The sequence below is a fragment of the Bos javanicus genome, chromosome 2 (assembly GCF_032452875.1).
Source record: "Bos javanicus breed banteng chromosome 2, ARS-OSU_banteng_1.0, whole genome shotgun sequence".
NCBI lineage: Eukaryota > Metazoa > Chordata > Mammalia > Artiodactyla > Bovidae > Bos > Bos javanicus.
In genome coordinates, this window is record NC_083869.1 from 1,421,602 (window position 1) to 1,439,354 (window position 17,753).

General features: G+C 45.5%; 1 protein-coding gene and 1 long non-coding RNA gene across 9 annotated transcripts in view; one reads left to right on the plus strand and one right to left on the minus strand.

Moving 5' to 3' along the window:
• PTPN18 (protein tyrosine phosphatase non-receptor type 18) overlaps positions 1-3,472 on the plus strand; it is a 29,705-nt gene extending 26,233 nt beyond the window's left edge. For 7 of the 8 annotated variants that reach the window (XM_061431486.1, XM_061431495.1, XM_061431541.1 and 4 more), the window contains 7 exons: positions 403-469; positions 548-625; positions 720-809; positions 1,063-1,151; positions 1,826-2,034; positions 2,453-2,527; positions 2,741-3,472. In XM_061431486.1, the coding sequence (XP_061287470.1) occupies positions 403-469; positions 548-625; positions 720-809; positions 1,063-1,151; positions 1,826-2,034; positions 2,453-2,527; positions 2,741-2,808 (676 nt within the window). In that variant the 3' untranslated portion in view covers positions 2,809-3,472. The remainder of the gene's footprint in view (positions 1-402; positions 470-547; positions 626-719; positions 810-1,062; positions 1,152-1,825; positions 2,035-2,452; positions 2,528-2,740) is intronic. The other variant, XM_061431501.1, reaches the window with a different exon arrangement.
• Positions 140-1,816, minus strand: LOC133256709 (uncharacterized). The gene is made up of 2 exons (XR_009739270.1): positions 1,221-1,816; positions 140-607 (listed from the first exon to the last, which is right to left on the minus strand). It is a non-coding gene; the product is annotated as an uncharacterized LOC133256709 (long non-coding RNA).
• Positions 3,473-17,753: the final 14,281 nt, after the last annotated feature.

Here is a 17,753-nt window from a genome sequence, read left to right on the forward strand (position 1 = left end):
ATAAATGGGCTTTATGGGGATCTGGTGAGACAGAGGGGATGGTAGTTGGGGAGGGAGGCAGGGAAGAATAGTGCAGGACTTGGAGCCAGTCTTGCAGTTTCTCGAATGCCTACTTTAAGAAACCTGAGGCCACACTCGCTAAAGTTGCAACTGAAATTGTCAGTATTTATTGAGCACAGACTGTCTGCTGGGGAATAAGTACACAGCTGATGCTAAACAAATATCAGCAGTTAAAAAGTTTTTCCTTTCAAATTATAACCTGGGATACTGGGAACCAAAAAGTGCTGCAGGGGCCCCTCCATTAATTAAGCCCTTCACCCCCCACCCCCCACCCCAAATATCCCCTTTAAAATGGGTTGCAGGAAGGCCCTGGTCGAGCTCATTCTGATTCTTACTTGTCAGTGCTGGCTGCGGGCGAACAGGTGTCCTGTGCACTGTGGATTATGTGAGACAGTTGCTTCTGACCCAGGTATGAAGAGGGCATGCGCGTGAAGTGTGCGTCCTGTGCCCACGAGGTCTTTCTCATGTGCCCGTCTCTCTGCCCTAGATGATCCCACCTAACTTCAGCCTCTTCAGTGTGGTCCTCGAGATTCGGAAGCAGCGGCCTCTGGCCATACAGACAGAGGTGTGAGCAGGGTCTCCCTATTCCAAGGACACATCCCTTCTGCTCTTGTCTTCCCTTCTCAATGACCTGTCTTCCCCTCTACCCACCACCCCAGGAGCAGTACAGATTCCTGTACCACACAGTGTCTCAGATGTTTCTCTCAGCGATACAGAATGCCAGCCCTCATTACCAGAACCTCAAGGAGGTACCAAGGCCCCCTTCCAACCCTCAGAGACCAGGACCCAGAGGTCTGTGGCCACCACTATGGCAGCATCTAGCCCTTGGACTCCTTCCAGTAGCACGGACTGACTCTGATATCTACCTTTGTCATCCTCCTTGCTTCCTTATCAGAGTGTCTCCTCTTAAGCTGCCCCCACAGAGACCACAGTGATCTCCACTAGGAGTCTGGACAGTGTCCTCTGAAGCCTCATGCTCTTCCCCTCCTGTCTTTCCCCCAGAATTGTGTCCCACTCTACGATGACGCCCTCTCCCTCTGGACTTCGCAGAACCTGAATGCCATCCCCCGCCCATCCAGCGGAGTCCTTAGGTACGTAGCCCCACCCCCGGAGTCTTCCCTTTCCAGTTTCTTCTTCTTGGAGGCTAGCCCTTTCCTCACCTTTGAAACACTGGCGCCATCCTTGTCGTTCAGTTCACCAAATATCCACCAGCCCTTTCGTTGAACTGAGCTCTGGGAACCTTTCCGAAGATGATTCTTTAATACCAGAGGTGACACTGCCTCTGCCCCTACCCCTACATTCCGGTGTCAGTACTTTCCTCATTCCCCCCAAGTCATTAATTCAGCAGGTATTTCTTGATGCTGCCCAACTGTCAGGCCCCATATCTGGTGCGGCAACTTCAGCCCTTGGTCTGAGACCAGCTCTCCCATTTTGAGACCTTCCCTTCCTTCCCTTTAGATGTCACTTCCTCATTCATTTATTCAATACACAACTACACAGAAATGACCACTCCTCAATAACACCTCGCCCCATTCACCTGCCAGCTGGGCCCTTCCTTCCTTCATCCACCGAACCTGCTGGGCCCTAGGGACACAGAAACGAGACCCCCTTCTACGGAGACCAACCGCCTCCATCTCAGTGCTCTTTCACTGCGAGCCGCCTCGGGCGGGAAGGAAGCCCGTGGTTTGCTCGCCCAGCGAGCTGCCCCCTCCTCCCCCCGCCTAGGCGCTGCAGTTTCACTTCCTCCCCGCCCTCCCACCCGCAGAAGCATCTCGGTGCTCGGGCCTCCGGCCCTCTCCATGGCCGACACTTACGCGGTGGTACAGAAGCGTGCGGCCCCCGCGGGCACCGGGGCAGGCGCGGGCGCGCGGGCACGCGGCACGGAGGACACGCCACTCTACAGCCAGGTGAAGCCGCGCGCCTGGCGGCACCAGGCGCTATCGGAGGACGCGCGCGGCGCGCAGCAGGGCCGCGGTAAGTCTAGGAGGCCGGGGGTCGGGGCTGGGTTGGATCTTCCCCCACCTGTTCCTCCAGATCCTCCCTGGCTAGGTTCTGGAGAGCCTGCAGGCCGCGATGACCTCCCCTCCCCCCAGCTCGAGTCTGGCCGGGGCACGCCCTGGAGGGCTGGGGTTCGGGCTTCCCGGCCATGCCTCTAGGACTTTTGCCTGTCCTCAGGTCACGCCCGGAAGCGTCTCGGGCCACGCCATGGTCTCTGGCCCCGCCGCAGTCTCTGACCTCGTCACCTGGTCTGGGCAGAGGGCTCCGTCTTGGTTACGCCCCTGGCCGCTGGGCCCGGACCCGCAGCCCCCAGCCCGCCGTCTTGGGTAGGGAGGATGCCAGAATTTGAAGGGCCGTCTGAGTTGACCTGTTCGGGGTGGTTTTCTGCCCGCAGTTCCTGTTGACGAAAGCCTGGCTGGGCCTGGCGCCTATGAGGACGTGGCGGATAGAGCTCAGACTGGTGGGCTAGGTAAGTCAGATAACTTCGGTTGCTGGGGCCGTTTGCAATTGCGACGGGGGTGAGGCGGAGGTGGTGGCAGGGGACTCACATCCTCAGAGCCCTGTGGACGTGGCTGCAGCAAACCGGGAGGGCCTGGAGGCCTGAGAATGATTTTCCACCTGTTGCCTTCCTATCCACACCTCAGCTTCTCTTATGAGCCTTATGGTGCCCTTCCTCTTCCAGGCTTTAACCTGCGCATTGGGAGGCCTAAAGGACCCCGAGATCCGCCTGCTGAATGGACCCGGGTGTGAGCGCTGCTCCCCTGCCTGTCTGTTGCTCCACATGGGTGCCTGGACTGCTGAGGGTCATGCTCTGCTTTATGAAGTGTTGGGGATGGGGGTGCTGGGCTGAATAAAAATAAACGTTTCTTAGCGTGGAAGATGTGGGGCTCTGCCTTAGTGATTATAGCATTCAAGGCACTGAAACCATGTCTAAGTCCCTGTGTCCTTATCTTTTGAAGTAAAATGCTGACTCAAGAGTTAATGATTTGGAAATGTGAAGATGTAGAAACAAAGCATAGTTGTTGAGCTAGGGAACTGGGACTGTAATTCTACCACATAGTAGAATCACTGAACTCCCAGTTTCCTGAAAGGGATAGATAAAGATCTGACACACACTCCTAAGTTATTTTTACAGGAAGCAGACCCCCACAAGATAAAAACTGCTGACAACAAGAACATAGACCCTAGACTGGTTGAAAGCAGAGGCTGAAGATGCTGAAACTTCACCTTGATGCCAACCAATCCAAGGACTGTCCATAAGCTTGGTCCATGATCACCCCCTGCTCCTTGAACACTATAAAACTCCTCACTAACCCCTCTAGGGTGGGTCACACGGTATTCATGGCATTAGCCCACTGTGGCCCCCTTTGCCTGGCAAAACAATAAAAGCTGCTCTTTTCTACTTCACCCAAAACTGTCTCTGCATTTCTGTTTGGCACCAGTAAACAGAGGCCGAGTTTCAGCAACACCATGAGACTTGGGGAGGTAGTTGGGTGATGATGGCTGGTGAGGTTACACTGAGCATACTCAAGAATAAACTCAACCCTAAGGGACTGGCAGGGTCCCCCATTATGAAGGGGATGATGGATAGACAGACTTCTGGAGACCACCTGAAAGACTGGTTCATTTCAGTATCTGAGACTCCCTCACTCAGACATTCAGCTTACAACACGAGTGATGGATGGACCTTCACCCCCCACTACCATTCAGACAAATGAAAGCCAGGCATAACAACAGCCAAGCAGACTGATTTCAGACAGACAGGTAAGGAGATCCCCAGATGGGTAAGCAGACAGAATTCCAACCTGGACAGGCAGATAGCCATTCCCCTTGACAGCCAGAGCTTCAGAGGGACAGTCCATTCCCTGGGTAGACCTCCAGTCAGGAAGAGTGACACACCAACAGCCTAACAGACCACCCCATGCAAAAGACATCACCAGAAAGACAGACCCTCTCCTCCGGCTAGGTTGCTAGACAGACGCCAGACAGACAGACCCGTGGCTGGACAGACTCCCAGACAGCCATAAACAGATCCCCAGCTGAATAGACAGATGTCCTCTGAGTTAGACAGACCTTCAGCTACACAGACCTACCTGTCAGACAGACTGACAGGCCTAATCACATGGACTCCCAGGTAGCCAAATGTACTCCAGTCAGGCAGATACCAGCCACACAGACCTTTGACTGCACAGACACTTCACCTAGCCAGGCAGACTTCCAACTAGGCAGACAAGTGGACTCCTGCTGCTGCTGCTGCTAAGTCGCTTCAGTCGTGTCTGATTCTGTGCGACCCCATAGACAGCAGCCCACCAGCTCCCCCGTCCCTGGGATTCTCCAGGCAAGAACACTGGAGTGGGTTGCCATTTCCTTCTCCAATGCATGAAAGTGAAAAGTGAAAGTGAATTTGCTCAGTTGTGTCTGACTCTTAGTGACCCCATGGACTGCAGCCTACCAGGCTCCTCTGTCCATGGGATTTTCCAGGCAAGAGTACTTTACCAACAAGTACAACAAGTGGACAGACTTTACCAACTCACCAACTATACAGAATCCGTATTTTGGCAGACAAATCGATATATCTCCTGCTGGGAAGACAGCCAGGTGGACTCCCAGGTGGTCAGCTGGTCAGATAAGCAGATAGAAAAAGCAACAGGAGTCAGATGGACCCCTCCCCACTACACAGACCATCTGCCAGTGGGACATACACTGCAAATCCTTCAGGTACACGGACTCCCTGCTAGCCAGATGGGCTCCTAGCCCTCAGATTCATAGGATCCCATTGGTTGCATGGACCCCTAGTTGGACAGATAAGATTCTCAGTCACAGTGAGACACCATCCTCAACCAAAGAAATAGATGGATCCCAAAGCAACTGGCCAGCTATATCCCAAGTTAGATGAAGAGGCCCCAAAACTAAATGAACAGGTAGACTCCCATCTGGACAGATGAAAGGATGCCAACAAATCAGACCCCTAGCTGTTCGCACAGGCTGCTAGCCACACAAGCCCCAGCCCTTGAGCTGGACAGCAGATGCACACAGATCACCAGCTTGGCAGACAAATCTGCAGTCAGCAAGACAGCCCACTAGCCTCACAGTCAGATGTACTGACCTCAGACTGATAGACTGGTGAACCTCCAAGTAGACTCAGCTGGAAAAATAAACCCCAGACAGACCGACTGCCAGCTTGAAAAGATCCTTGGACAAACCCATAGCACAGACATGCAGACCTCCAGCCAGAAAGACAGCAGACACTCAGTAAGCCACACAAAGCTCTAGCTGGACAGACAGATGGATTATCCAGCCAGTTATATAAAACCATCAAACCAGACAGAACACAAGGTAGACAAAAAGATGAGTAAATTTATACTTGATGCTCCAAAACCCTGATCCTGCTCTGTGAGCCTCCCTCCTGACATGATCTGCCTTCTGGCAGTGTCTGCCCAACAATGTTAGGTTTATCTAGGTGGATGGCTAGCTATTCCTCCCTAACGCAGTACATCCCCCAAGCTGTTGGAAAGCTACCCTGTGTCTGTGATGAGCACGGACCACCACCTTCCACCTGCCTAACCAGGCCATATCGCTCATACAGTAACTATGAGAATTCAGTGAAAGATAATATAAAAAGTCTAGCCTCTGCTCAAGAAATGTTCAACCATAATTAGCTCCAGGCCCCTGTATTCACTATAGGCACTGAGACAAGTCATTTGCCCTTTGAGTGTTGGGGGAAGGAGCATGAAATTTGCCTTCCTTGACCACAGCAGTGCTTGTTGAGAGTGACTCAGCTTTTCAAGTGTGTATAGTTTATGCACAAGAAGCAGTTCAACCAGCAGAAACTACGAACTGCAGAGAAACTAGGGAGTCCCTAACTTAATGGGCAACAGGTGAAAACTGGAGCTAATCTTGATTTAAATAGGCAGAAAGGAGGCTCTGGAACTGCTAATAGCAAAGAAGGCTGAAAGTGGTGTTTAGAGTGTAAACCAACCTCAAAGCCAGAAACATTGTCATTGTGCTCTGGAGACCAGAAGGGGAAAAAAGTAGTGTCTCAGGGGACAGGGGACCAATGGCAGGAGGAAGAGGCATCTTTCCAACATTTGGCTGTTTCTTTAAGCTGGGCTATATCATAATGATGAATAGCTTGGAGTCAGTCACTTACTAGTTTGATCTTGAGCAAGTTTCTTAATTTCTTGATGCTTCAGTTTTCCAGTCTATAAAATGGGGACTGTAAAATTATATTTATCATATTGCTGCTACATATATAACTGTATGTCTCACTCTTTCTCACTGTGTGCACTGTTCATTGAACCCATGGTAGGCAAGGCACGGACTAAGAGTTTGGAAGAAAACTCAAGGAGTTCTAGGAACTGCAAATACGTTTATCCTCCCCGACTGGCACAGCACCTGTAGCAGCAGACATGCTGTATTCTCTCCTCTCGTGGTTGACCCAGGGGACACAGCCATAATGCATCTTCACCACCATAATGCAGTTTTTCAGGGGGAGCTTACATATGCTTACAGAACAAAGTAGCCCATGGCCAAGAGAGTACCCCACATGTTCCTCACAGTGATGCGCACACACAGTGCTGTTAGTGATCTCAGCTGTTCTGTAATCATTATTTACAAAATAATGGGGTGAGAGAGCCTGGCCATGCCATCTTGGCTACTTTGCTCCTACACTGTGAATCTGGATTTTTACAATAGACATAGGAACAGAATTCCATATAGTTGAGATGATAATATCAAAAGCTCTACTAGAGTAATGGGAATTCCCTGGTGGTCCAGTGGTTAGAATTCCACTGCACGGGCCACTGATTTGATCAATGGTCAGGGAACTATGATCCTCAAAAACAAAACCAAAACCAAAAACATGTACCTAAGACAAAAATAACCTCAGATATGCAGATGACACCATCCTTATGGCAGAAAGTGAAGAAGAACTAAAAAGCCTCTTGATGAAAGTGAAAGTGGAGAGTGAAAAAGTTGGCTTAAAGCTCAACACTCAGAAAACGAAGATCATGGCATCTGGTCCATCACTTCATGGGAAATAGATGGGGAAACAGTGGAAACAGTGTCAGACTTTATTTTGTGGGGCTCCAAAATCACTGCAGATGGTGACTGCAGCCATGAAATTAAAAGACGCTTACTCCTTGGAAGGAAAGTTATGACCAACCTGGATAGCATATTCAAAAGCAGAGACATTACTTTGCCAAGAAAGGTCCATCTAGTCAAGGCTATGGTTTTTCCTGTGGTCATGTATGGATGTGAGAGTTGGACTGTGAAGAAAGCTGAGCGCTGAAGAATTGATGCTTTTGAACTGTGGTGTTGGAGAAGACTCTTGAGAGTCCCTTGGACTGCAAGGAGATCCAACCAGTCCATTCTAAAGGAGGTCAGTCCTGGGTGTTCATTGGAAGGACTGATGCTAAAGCTGAAACTCCAGTACTCTGGCCACCTCACGCAAAGAGTTGACTCATTGGAAAAGACTCTGATGCTGGGAAGGATTGGGGGCAGGAGGAGAAGGGGACGGCAGAGTATGAGATGGCTGGATGGCATCACTGACTCGATGGACATGAGTTTGAGTGAACTGGAGCTGGTGATGGAGAGGGAGGCCTGGCGTGCTGTGATTCATGGGGTCTCAAAGAGTCGGACACAACTGAGCGACTAAACTGAACTGAAGACAAAAATAAATGAAAGTAAATTTAATTATATATTCTCCTGCTTAAAATCTAGTGGCTCTAGTCTTCAATAAATGTTGCATTTTAAATCAGTGGGCAGAAAAATCATTTATTCAATATAGGTTATTGATATAATTAAGTAGCTGTGGGGATAGAGCAAATTAGCCAAGATGGCAGGGGCAGGCTCTTTCACCCACACCCTCCCTCTCCTGTTAATAATGATTATGTAACAGCTGAGACCACTTAGAGCACTGTGCATGTGCATGAGGAGGTACTTGGCCACGGGCTACTTTTGTTCTGTAAACATATATAAGTTCTACCTGGAAAGCCCTGGAGTTGTGTGTTGTATTGTGTCTGCTGCTACTGAAATGGGAATCTGAATTCTTGTTCAAGAGCGGAAGTATGGACTGGAGGAACACATAAACACTCATGGTTGCAAGCAAATATGATTTTATTAGAGAGGAGGAAAGTATAAAGCTATCAGCGAAGACACTGAGGAGGGTAAAGAGTCCTCCAGAAGGTGGGGATTACAGCAGTTTTGTATCTTTATCAGTATTAATCTCTTCCTTTTTTGGTTGACTCCTGTTCTTAAATCATGTTATTTCTAACCAAAGGTCAAGATGCTTAACTTAACATCTTTATGATTTCTCTCCTCACCCTATTTCATGCCTCCTGGCCATTTTACAATGGATGAGATGTATGGGTTTAAGATTAATGATCACCAGTTGTTTTTCCCTCAGGCATATGGAATAGAAGCTAATTATTGTCCTTCCCTGGATCTGAGTGCTGATAATTTATCAGATCAAAGACATATTCCAGGAATTCTAGACAAAGGATATCAGTTCAGTTCAGTTCAGTCACTCAGCGTGAATCGCAGCACGCCAGGCCTCCCTGTCCATCACCAACTCCCGGAGTTCACTCAGACTCATGTCCATCGAGTCAGTGATGCCATCCAGCCATCTCATCCTCTGTCGTCCCCTTCTCCTCCTGCCACCAATCCCTCCCAGCATTAGAATCTTTTCCAATGCGTCAACTCTTCGCATGAGGTGGCCAAAGTACTGGAGTTTCAGCTTTAGCATCATTCCTTCCAAAGAAATCCCAGGACTGATCTCCTTTAGAATGGACTGGTTGGATCTCCTTGCAGTCCAAGGGACTCTCAAGAGTCTTCTCCAACACCACAGTTCAAAAGCATCAATTCTTCAGCGCTCAGCTTTCTTCACAGTCCAACTCTCACATCCATACATGACCACAGGAAAAACCATAGCCTTGACTAGATGGACCTTTCTTGGCAAAGTAATGTCTCTGCTTTTGAATATGCTATCCAGGTTGGTCATAACTTTCCTTCCAAGGAGTAAGCGTCTTTTAATTTCATGGCTGCAGTCACCATCTGCAGTGATTTTGGAGCCCCACAAAATAAAGTCTGACACTGTTTCCACTGTTTCCCCATCTATTTCCCATGAAGTGATGGACCAGATGCCATGATCTTCGTTTTCTGAGTGTTGAGCTTTAAGCCAACTTTTTCACTCTCCACTTTCACTTTCATCAAGAGGCTTTTTAGTTCTTCACTTTCTGCCATAAAGGTGGTGTCATCTGCATATCTGAGGTTATTGATATTTCTCCCGGCAATCTTGATTCCAGCTTGTGCTTCTTCCAGTCCAGCGTTTCTCAGGATGTACTCTGCATAGAAGTTAAATAAGCAGGGTCACAATATACAGCCTTGACGTACTCCTTTTCCTATTTGGAACCAGTCTGTTGTTCCATGTCCAATTCTAACTGTTGCTTCCTGACCTGCATGTAGGTTTCTCAAGAGGCAGGTCAGGTGGTCTGGTATTCCCATCTCTTTCAGAATTTTCCACAGACAAAGGATATAGTTTTATGCTAATGGAGCGAGATGTTTACTGAAAAGAAGACAGAGGTCTCAATGTTCTATACTGACTGCATAGCAATTTCTACTTCACTAGGGCTGTTTTTGAGCCTAGAGAGAATAAACTTGTCTGCAGTTCTACAGCTCTTTGAGTTTTCTTCCAGCTTCCCAACTTGTGCTTGCCTACCCTGGGTTCAGCGAACAGTTAGATACAGCAAGACAATTGGAGCAGTGAGCAGGGTGCAGTGAGTCATTTAGGAAAAACAAGATTGAGCCATATGCTTCATGGCAAGAAAAATTCCAAATGCATCAAAGGTTTAAATGTAAAATATTAACCCATAAAAATCTTAGAATAAATTATCAGAAGATTTCTTTATAATTTTGGACTGCAGCACTCCTTGCTAGCTATGGAAATGTAAATCAGAAGCCCAGAAATACTGATAAATTTTAATGCAGATTTCAACCTCATAAAAATTACCATAAGCATAGTCAGAAAATTAATGACAAACTTGAAAAAAATTACAAATGAGATCAAAACAAATGGCTGAATTTCTGAGATGTAAAAGGTTTCTATGAATCAATAAAGCCCCCAAACTCAAATATGTGCAGAGATGCCCTATTTCATGTGTAATAAAAACCATGAAAATTAGAATTATACTGAGATCACTGTCTTCATTTATGTTAGCAAAGATCGAAAAGTTTAATGAAGTATGTTCACTAAGATGCGAGAAAACAGATGTTCTCATAGAAGGCCAGAAAGTGTATAAATTCATACAGCCTCTACGAAGAGCACTGTAACAATAGCTATTAAAATTTAAAATGCACGTGCAATTTGAACCAGAAATTTCATTTCTAGGCATTTATCTTACGTAGGTAGTCACAGAATTCCACAGTGATTGTTACACCATGTTATTCACTGTAGTAGTAGAATAGAAGACTGGAAACATTTGCTCTCCCTGGGATCATGGTTAAATAAATGCTGTGATGGAATTTTATGCAGCTAAAAAAGGGAGTGAAAGCACCTCTATGCCCTGGTGTGTTGGAATCTCCAAATCACATTGTAAAACGGAAAAAAAAAAAAAAAAAGAGTATGTGAGTTAATTTATATTAAAAAAAGAAAAGTATTTTTATATGAACATATATAGATATGTTTTTATGGCTACAGTTACCATCTGCCCAAGAAAATAAATTCTGTCACTGTTTCCATTTTTTTCCCCCATCTATTTGCCTTGAAGTGATGGGAGCAGATGCCATGATGTTAGTGTTTTGCATGCTGCATTTCAAGGCAGCTTTTTCACTCTCCTCTTTCACCTTCATCGAGATGCTCTTTAGTTCCTCTTTGCTTTCTGCCATTAAGGTGATATCATCTGCATATCTGAGGTTGTTGGTATTTCCCCTGGCAATCTCATTCCGGCGTGATCCAGCACAGCATTTTGCATGATGTATTCTGCATTTAAGTTAAATAAGCAGGGTGACAATATACAGCCTTGACATACTCATTTCCCAATTTTAAACCATTGCCTATTCCTATTAAGGTTGGTGCAAACATAATTGTGTTTTCGGACTGTGATTTTTAAATAATTATAACTAGGCTCAAACACATCTTTATTAGTCAAAATAGGAACCATTACAATCAACATATTTTTGCCCATGAGAAACAAGTTTATTCCTGTAATATAAAAATCCATGTTTCAAGATTCAGCGAACTCTTGGAAAGCATTTTCTGCCTCCTGCTGGTTGTTGAAATGTTTTCCCTGCAAAAAGTTGTTGCGATGCTTGAAGAAGTGGTAGTCAGTTGATGAGAGGTCAGGTGAATATGTGGATAAGGCAAAAGTTTGTGGTCTAATTCATTCGACTTTTGAAGCGTTGGTTGTGAGATGTGCTGTTGGACATTGTCATGGAGAAGAATTGGACCCGTTCTGTTGACCAACGGTGGATGCAGGTGCTTCGGTGCATTTCATCCATTTGCTGAGCTTACCTCTCAGATGTAATGGTTTCGTCAGGCAAGATTAAGAAAGCTGCAGTGGATCAGCCCAGTAGCAGACCACCAAACAGTAACCATGACCTTTTTTTGGTGCAAGTTTGGCTTTGGGAAGTGCTATGGAGCTTCTGGGAAATAGATGGGGAAACAGTGGAAACAGTGTCAGACTTTATTTTTCTGGGCTCCAAAATCACTGCAGATGGTGACTGCAGCCATGAAATTAAAAGATGCTTACTCCTTGGAAGGAAAGTTATGACCAACCTGGATAGTATATTCAAAAGCAGAGACATTACTTTGCCAAGAAAGGTTCATCTAGTCAAGGCTATGGTTTTTCCTGTGGTCATGTATGGATGTGAGAGTTGGACTGTGAAGAAGGCTGAGCACCGAAGAATTGATGCTTTTGAACTGTGGTGTTGGAGAAGACTCTTGAGAGTCCCTTGGACTGCAAGGAGATCCAACCAGTCCATTCTGAAGGAGATCAGCCCTGGGATTTCTTTGGAAGGAATGATGCTAAAGCTGAAACTCCAGTACTTTGGCCACGTCATGCGAAGAGTTGACTCATTGGAAAAGACTCTAATGCTGGGAGGGATTGGGGGCAGGAGGAGAAGGGGACGACAGAGGATGAGATGGCTGGATGGCATCACTGACTCGATGGACGTGAGTCTGAGTGAACTCCGGGAGTTGGTGATGGACAGGGAGGCCTGGCGTGCTGTGATTCATGGGGTCGCAAAGAGTCGGATACGACTGAGTGACTGATCTGATCTGGTCTGATGGAGCTTTTTCTCAGTCCAACCACTCACTGAGTTGGTGGTCACCCGTTGTTGTATACAATCCAGTTTTCGTAGAATGTCACAATCCAATCGAGACATGGTTCATTGTTCAAAACGATGATTTTTTCCACCACTTATTGAGCTTTTTCACCTTTCCAATTTGCTTCAAACGCTGAACAAGCGTAGAATGGTGGACACTGAGTTCTTTGGCAACTTCTTGTATAATTGTAAGGGGATCAACTTTGATGATTACTTTCAATTGGTCGTTGTCAACTTCCAATAGCTGGCCACTATGGTCCTCACCTTCAAAGGTCTCACTTCCTTCTTGAACCACCACTGCACTGTACATTTGTTAGCAGCTCCTAGGCCAAGTATGTTGTTGATGTTGAGAGTTATCTCTGCTGCTTTGTGACCCGTGTTGAACTTGAATAAGAAAATCACTTGAATTTGCTTTTTGTCTAATATCATTTCCATAGTCCAAAGCGTATATAAAAGAAACAGCAAATAGTGAGTCATTAGCAAGAAAATATAGTGAGAAATATGCATTAAAATGATGTATAACATAGCCACATTTATATAAGAATTATAAGAATGTTTTCCAATGTCAAATTGCAAATTTCAACAACTGAAAAACCCAAATTACTTTTGCACCAACCTAATAGCTTCCCAATTTTTAGTAAAATATGATGCTTTGTCTTCAATGTGCCTTAAGTCTTTCCATGTTAGTGGTTGCCTCAGGTTGACACACAGCCCTCCTCTTATTGAGAAGGTACTCAGCATTGAGAGAGCTATCCTCTGTGGGCCTCTTGCTTTCCTGAATATCTTTGCTGGGTGTGAGTGGAATATTGCTCCTCCTTCCCAAAATGTCTAATTCCTAGCTCTGGGAACCTGTGAAGTTGACATTTTTGGAAAAAGGATCTTTGCTAGTATAATTAAGTTAAGCACCCTGAGATCATCCTGGATTTAGGATTGGCTGACGTTCTTATAAAAGAAAGGAGATTTGAGACAGTGAGACAGAGAGACAGAGATAAGGTTACTGAAGATGGAGGCAGAGATTGAACTGATGCATCTACAAGCTGAGCAACACCAAAGAAAACCACTAGGAGCTGGCAGAGAGACCTGGAGTGGATTTTCCCATGGAGCCTCCAGAAGAAACCAGCTTGCTAACACCTCCATTTAAAACCTTTGGATCCCAGACCTGTTGATTTAAACCACCAGTTAATGATCATTTGTTATGGCAGTCACCAGAAACTCAAATACTGGGTGTGCCAAGAATGTGAGACTGGACCATTCTTTCCCCAGGCCAACCTCAGAGTTGTGTTTGCAGCAGGAAATTTTCAGAGAGGCGATGACTCCCTCTGGAATGTTCCCTGCACTCAGTGTTCCTCAGCTGTGATTCAGCCCTTTGTGTGAGTGGCACCCGTCTCTCACACATCCCTCTCCAGTGGGAGGTCATGGCAGGAGATGCAAGAATGATGGGTGTCCCATGGTCACTGACGCAGTAATCTCATGCCTTCTGCCAGCACCAGTGAAATAGGGACAAGTTGTGGTCCGTGTTTAAGTAGGGTGGTATCAGGTGACACCTCCTCCACTCTCCCCTCAGTGATTCCTCTCTCCTTTCTGAGTTCAACATCTTCTGACTTTACTACCCCTCTATGTATAGTATTTGTTATTGGTTTAGATTGTGATGTCTCTGAGAAAATATAAGGCCCTATCTGTGGCCACATGTATTATTAAAAAAATTTTTTTTTAAATTATTTATTTTAATTGAAGGCTAATTACAATATTGTGGTGGTTTTTGCCATACATTGACATGAATCAGCCATGGGTGTACATGCGTTTCCCTATCCTGAACCTCCCTCCCACCTCTCTCCCCATCCCATCCCTCAGGGTCATCCCAGTACACCAGCCCTGAGCACCCTGTCTCATGCATCAAACACGGACTGGTGATCTATTTCACATATGGTAATATACATGTTTCAATGTTATTCTCTCAAATCATCCCACCCTCGCCTTCTCCCACAGAGTCCAAAAGTCTATTCTTTACATTTGTGTCTCTTTTGCTGTCTTACATATAGGGTCATTGTTATCATCTTTCTAAATTCCATATATATGCATTGCTGCTACTGCTAAGTTGCTTCAGTCGTGTCCGACTCTGTGCGACCCCATAGACGGCAGCCCACTAGGCTCCTCCGTCCCTGGGATTCTCCAGGCAAGAACACTGGAGTGGGTTGCCATTTCCTTCTCCAATGCATGAAAGTGGAAAGTGAAAGTGAAGTCACTCAGTCGTGTCCGACTCTTAGCGCCCCATGGACTGCAGCCTACCAGGCTCCTCCATCCATGGGATTTTCCAGGCAAGAGTACTGGAGTGGGTTGCCGTTGCCTTCTCCATATATATGCATTAATATCCTGTATTGGTGTTTTTCTTTCTGACTTACTTCACTCTGTATAATAGGCTCCATCCTATTACTATACTACATACTATACTGTACTACATCCTATACTACTCTGTATAATAGTTTCATCCACCTCTTTAGAACTGATTCAAATGCATTCTTTTCAATAGCTGAGTAATATTTCATTGTGTATATGTGCCACAACTTTCTTATCCATTTGTCACATGTGTTATTTTTAACCCCAGTGGTGTAGAGGTGTTTTACACAGTGGTGGAAACTTTGTTTTCGTTTCCTAACTCTATCTTTTGGCCACATCACACAGTATGTGGGATTTCAGTTCCCTGACCAGGAATCGAACCCATGTCCCCTGCCTTGCCAGCACAGTCTTAACCACTCGACTGCCCACGAAGTCCCAGTTTCTTAACTCTTAGTTCAATGCTCTTATTGCTCACCTCCCTTTGCACCGCCCGCCACCAAAACGTGGTACTGAAAGATGCTGCTGGACATCGGGCAATGGGTAGCTGATCTCATGCAGCCAGAAGAGGTGAAGAATTTCCATTTAGGTCTCAGGTCCTCAGTGAACTTCTCAAATCTTACATAGAAGGGAGTCTCTGAGGTCTAGGGCTGCTAAGAATCTAATGGCCTTTGGCAACTGGGCTGCCTGGCCCCATCCCACTTCTTTTTCCCTCCGTCTACTCTCCCTCACACACAGAGCCAGTGCTCCTAGCAAAATGCACTGCCTTCCCCAAAGCTCCCTACTGTCCTTCAGTTACAGTTTCCCTCATCCCAGAGGACCCAGCTCCTATCACCTGCTCAGGGAAAGGATGGAACATTCTCTCACCTGCCCTACCCTTTGGCCTCTATTTCCCAGAACACCTGGTGTCAGCTCTTGTCATATCCCTCCCTGGCTGGCATGATTCTGGGACTGCAGGGTAGTTCTGTGGGTCAGGGGTGCGTCTTGCTCTTCTTCGCTGCCTATATGTTTGCAGCATACCTGTACACAGCAGTGCTCAGTACATGTGGATTTCAGTTCGGCAAGAGGAATTGCTCAGTCATGTCCTGCAAAATGGTCTTTTCTTGAAATTTTAATTTAATTTTTTAACACCAAAAACATTTTGCATTGGTGTGTAGGCAATTAACAATGTTGTGATAGTTTCAGGTGAACAGTGAAGGGACTCAGCCATATATATACATGTATCCATTCTCCCCTAAATGCCCCTTCCATCCAGTCTGCCACATGACATTGAGCAGAGTTCCATGTGTTATACAGTAGATTTTTGTTGGTTATCCATTTTGAATATAGCAGTGTATATACGACCTTCCCAAAGTCTTAACTATCCCCTCCCCCACCAGCAACCATGAGTTTGTTTTCTAAGTCTGTGAGTCTCCTTCTGTTTTGTAAGTTCATTTGTATCATTTCTTTTTATATTCCACATATAAGGCATGTCATATGCTATTTCTCTTTCTCTGACTTACTTCACTAAGTATGACACTCTCTAGGTCCATCCATGTCACTGCAAATGGCCTTATTTCATTCTTTTTTAATGACTGAATAATATTCCACTGTATATATGTACCACATCTTTCTCAGCTGGTAAAGAATCTGCCTGCAATGCAGGAGACCTGGGTTTAATCCCTGGGTTGAGAAGATCCCCTGGAGAAGGAAAAGGCTACCCACTCCAGTATTCTGGCCTGGAGAATTCCATGGACTGTATAGTCCATGAGGTCACAATGAGTCATGACATGACTGAGTGATTTTCACTTTCACTCACTGTTGATGGATATTTAGGTTGTTTCCATGTCTTGGCAATTGTAAACAGTGCTGTGATGAACATGGAGGTGCATGTATCTTTTTCAGCCATGTTTTTCTCTGGATATATGCCAGGAGTGGGATTGTAGGGTCAAAACTATTTTTAGTTTTTTAAGGAACCTCTGTACTGTTCTCCATAGTGGCAGTACCAATTTACATTCCCACCAAGTGTGCAGGAGGGTTCCCTTCACTTCATGCCCTCTCCAGCATTTGTTGTTTGCGGATTTTTTGATAATAGCCATTCTGATTGGTGTGAGGTGATATCTTATTGTAGTTTTAATTTGCATTTCTCTAATAACTAGCGATGTTGAGCATCTTTTCATGTGCCTATTGGCCATCTGTATGTCCTCTTTAGAGAAATGTCTATTCAGGTCTTCTGCCCAGTGGGTTTAAGTGGGTTGTTTGTGTTAATGCTATTACCTGTCATAAGCTGTTTGTAAATTTTGGAGACTCCTGCAAAATGGTCTTGTTGGAAAGTCTGAAGAATGCCAATTACAGCCTCAGTGAAAGTCATGAAAGAAATCACTAAGCAGCTATTGTTCACTGGTCAAAGTTTGATAACAGCTAAATTTAGTCCAAATATAAGGTCAACATATGAATAAATTATCTAGTAAGTGGGAATTGTTTTATTTACTTATTTTACGGCACATTTCTTGTAGAATATACAAATTGTTCCAGAGGATATGAATCCTTAAGAAAATATGAGAAACACGAGGGTTTGTAAAAGCCACATCAACATTCTAATCAACTTCAGAGGCTTTAACAGCTAAGAAGACGGTCAAAACATAAATACAAAATTTGCTTGAGAAGTGATTTCAATGGATTACACAGGTCTCAAGTAACTATATGGTCTGCAGCCTTCTCTTTGAGGATGACTTCCCTAAGAAGTCTATGTATCTGATTGGCTATTTTGGGATTGATGACTGATAAGGTCAACAGGGTGACTACCATGACTTTTCTTCAAGTGCCAAGAGTAGGAAATTTTAAAAAATATTTGTTTATTTGGCTGCATTGAGTCTTGCCATAGTTGTGGCATGTGGACTCTTAGTTGCAGCGTGAAAACTCTTAGCTATGGCAGGTGGGATCTAGTTCCCTGACCTGGGATTGAATCCAGGCCCTCTGCATTGGCAGCATGGAGTCTTAGCCACTGGAACACCAGGGAAATACCGAGGAGCAGGAATTTTTGCCTTATCTTGTTAAACTTATCG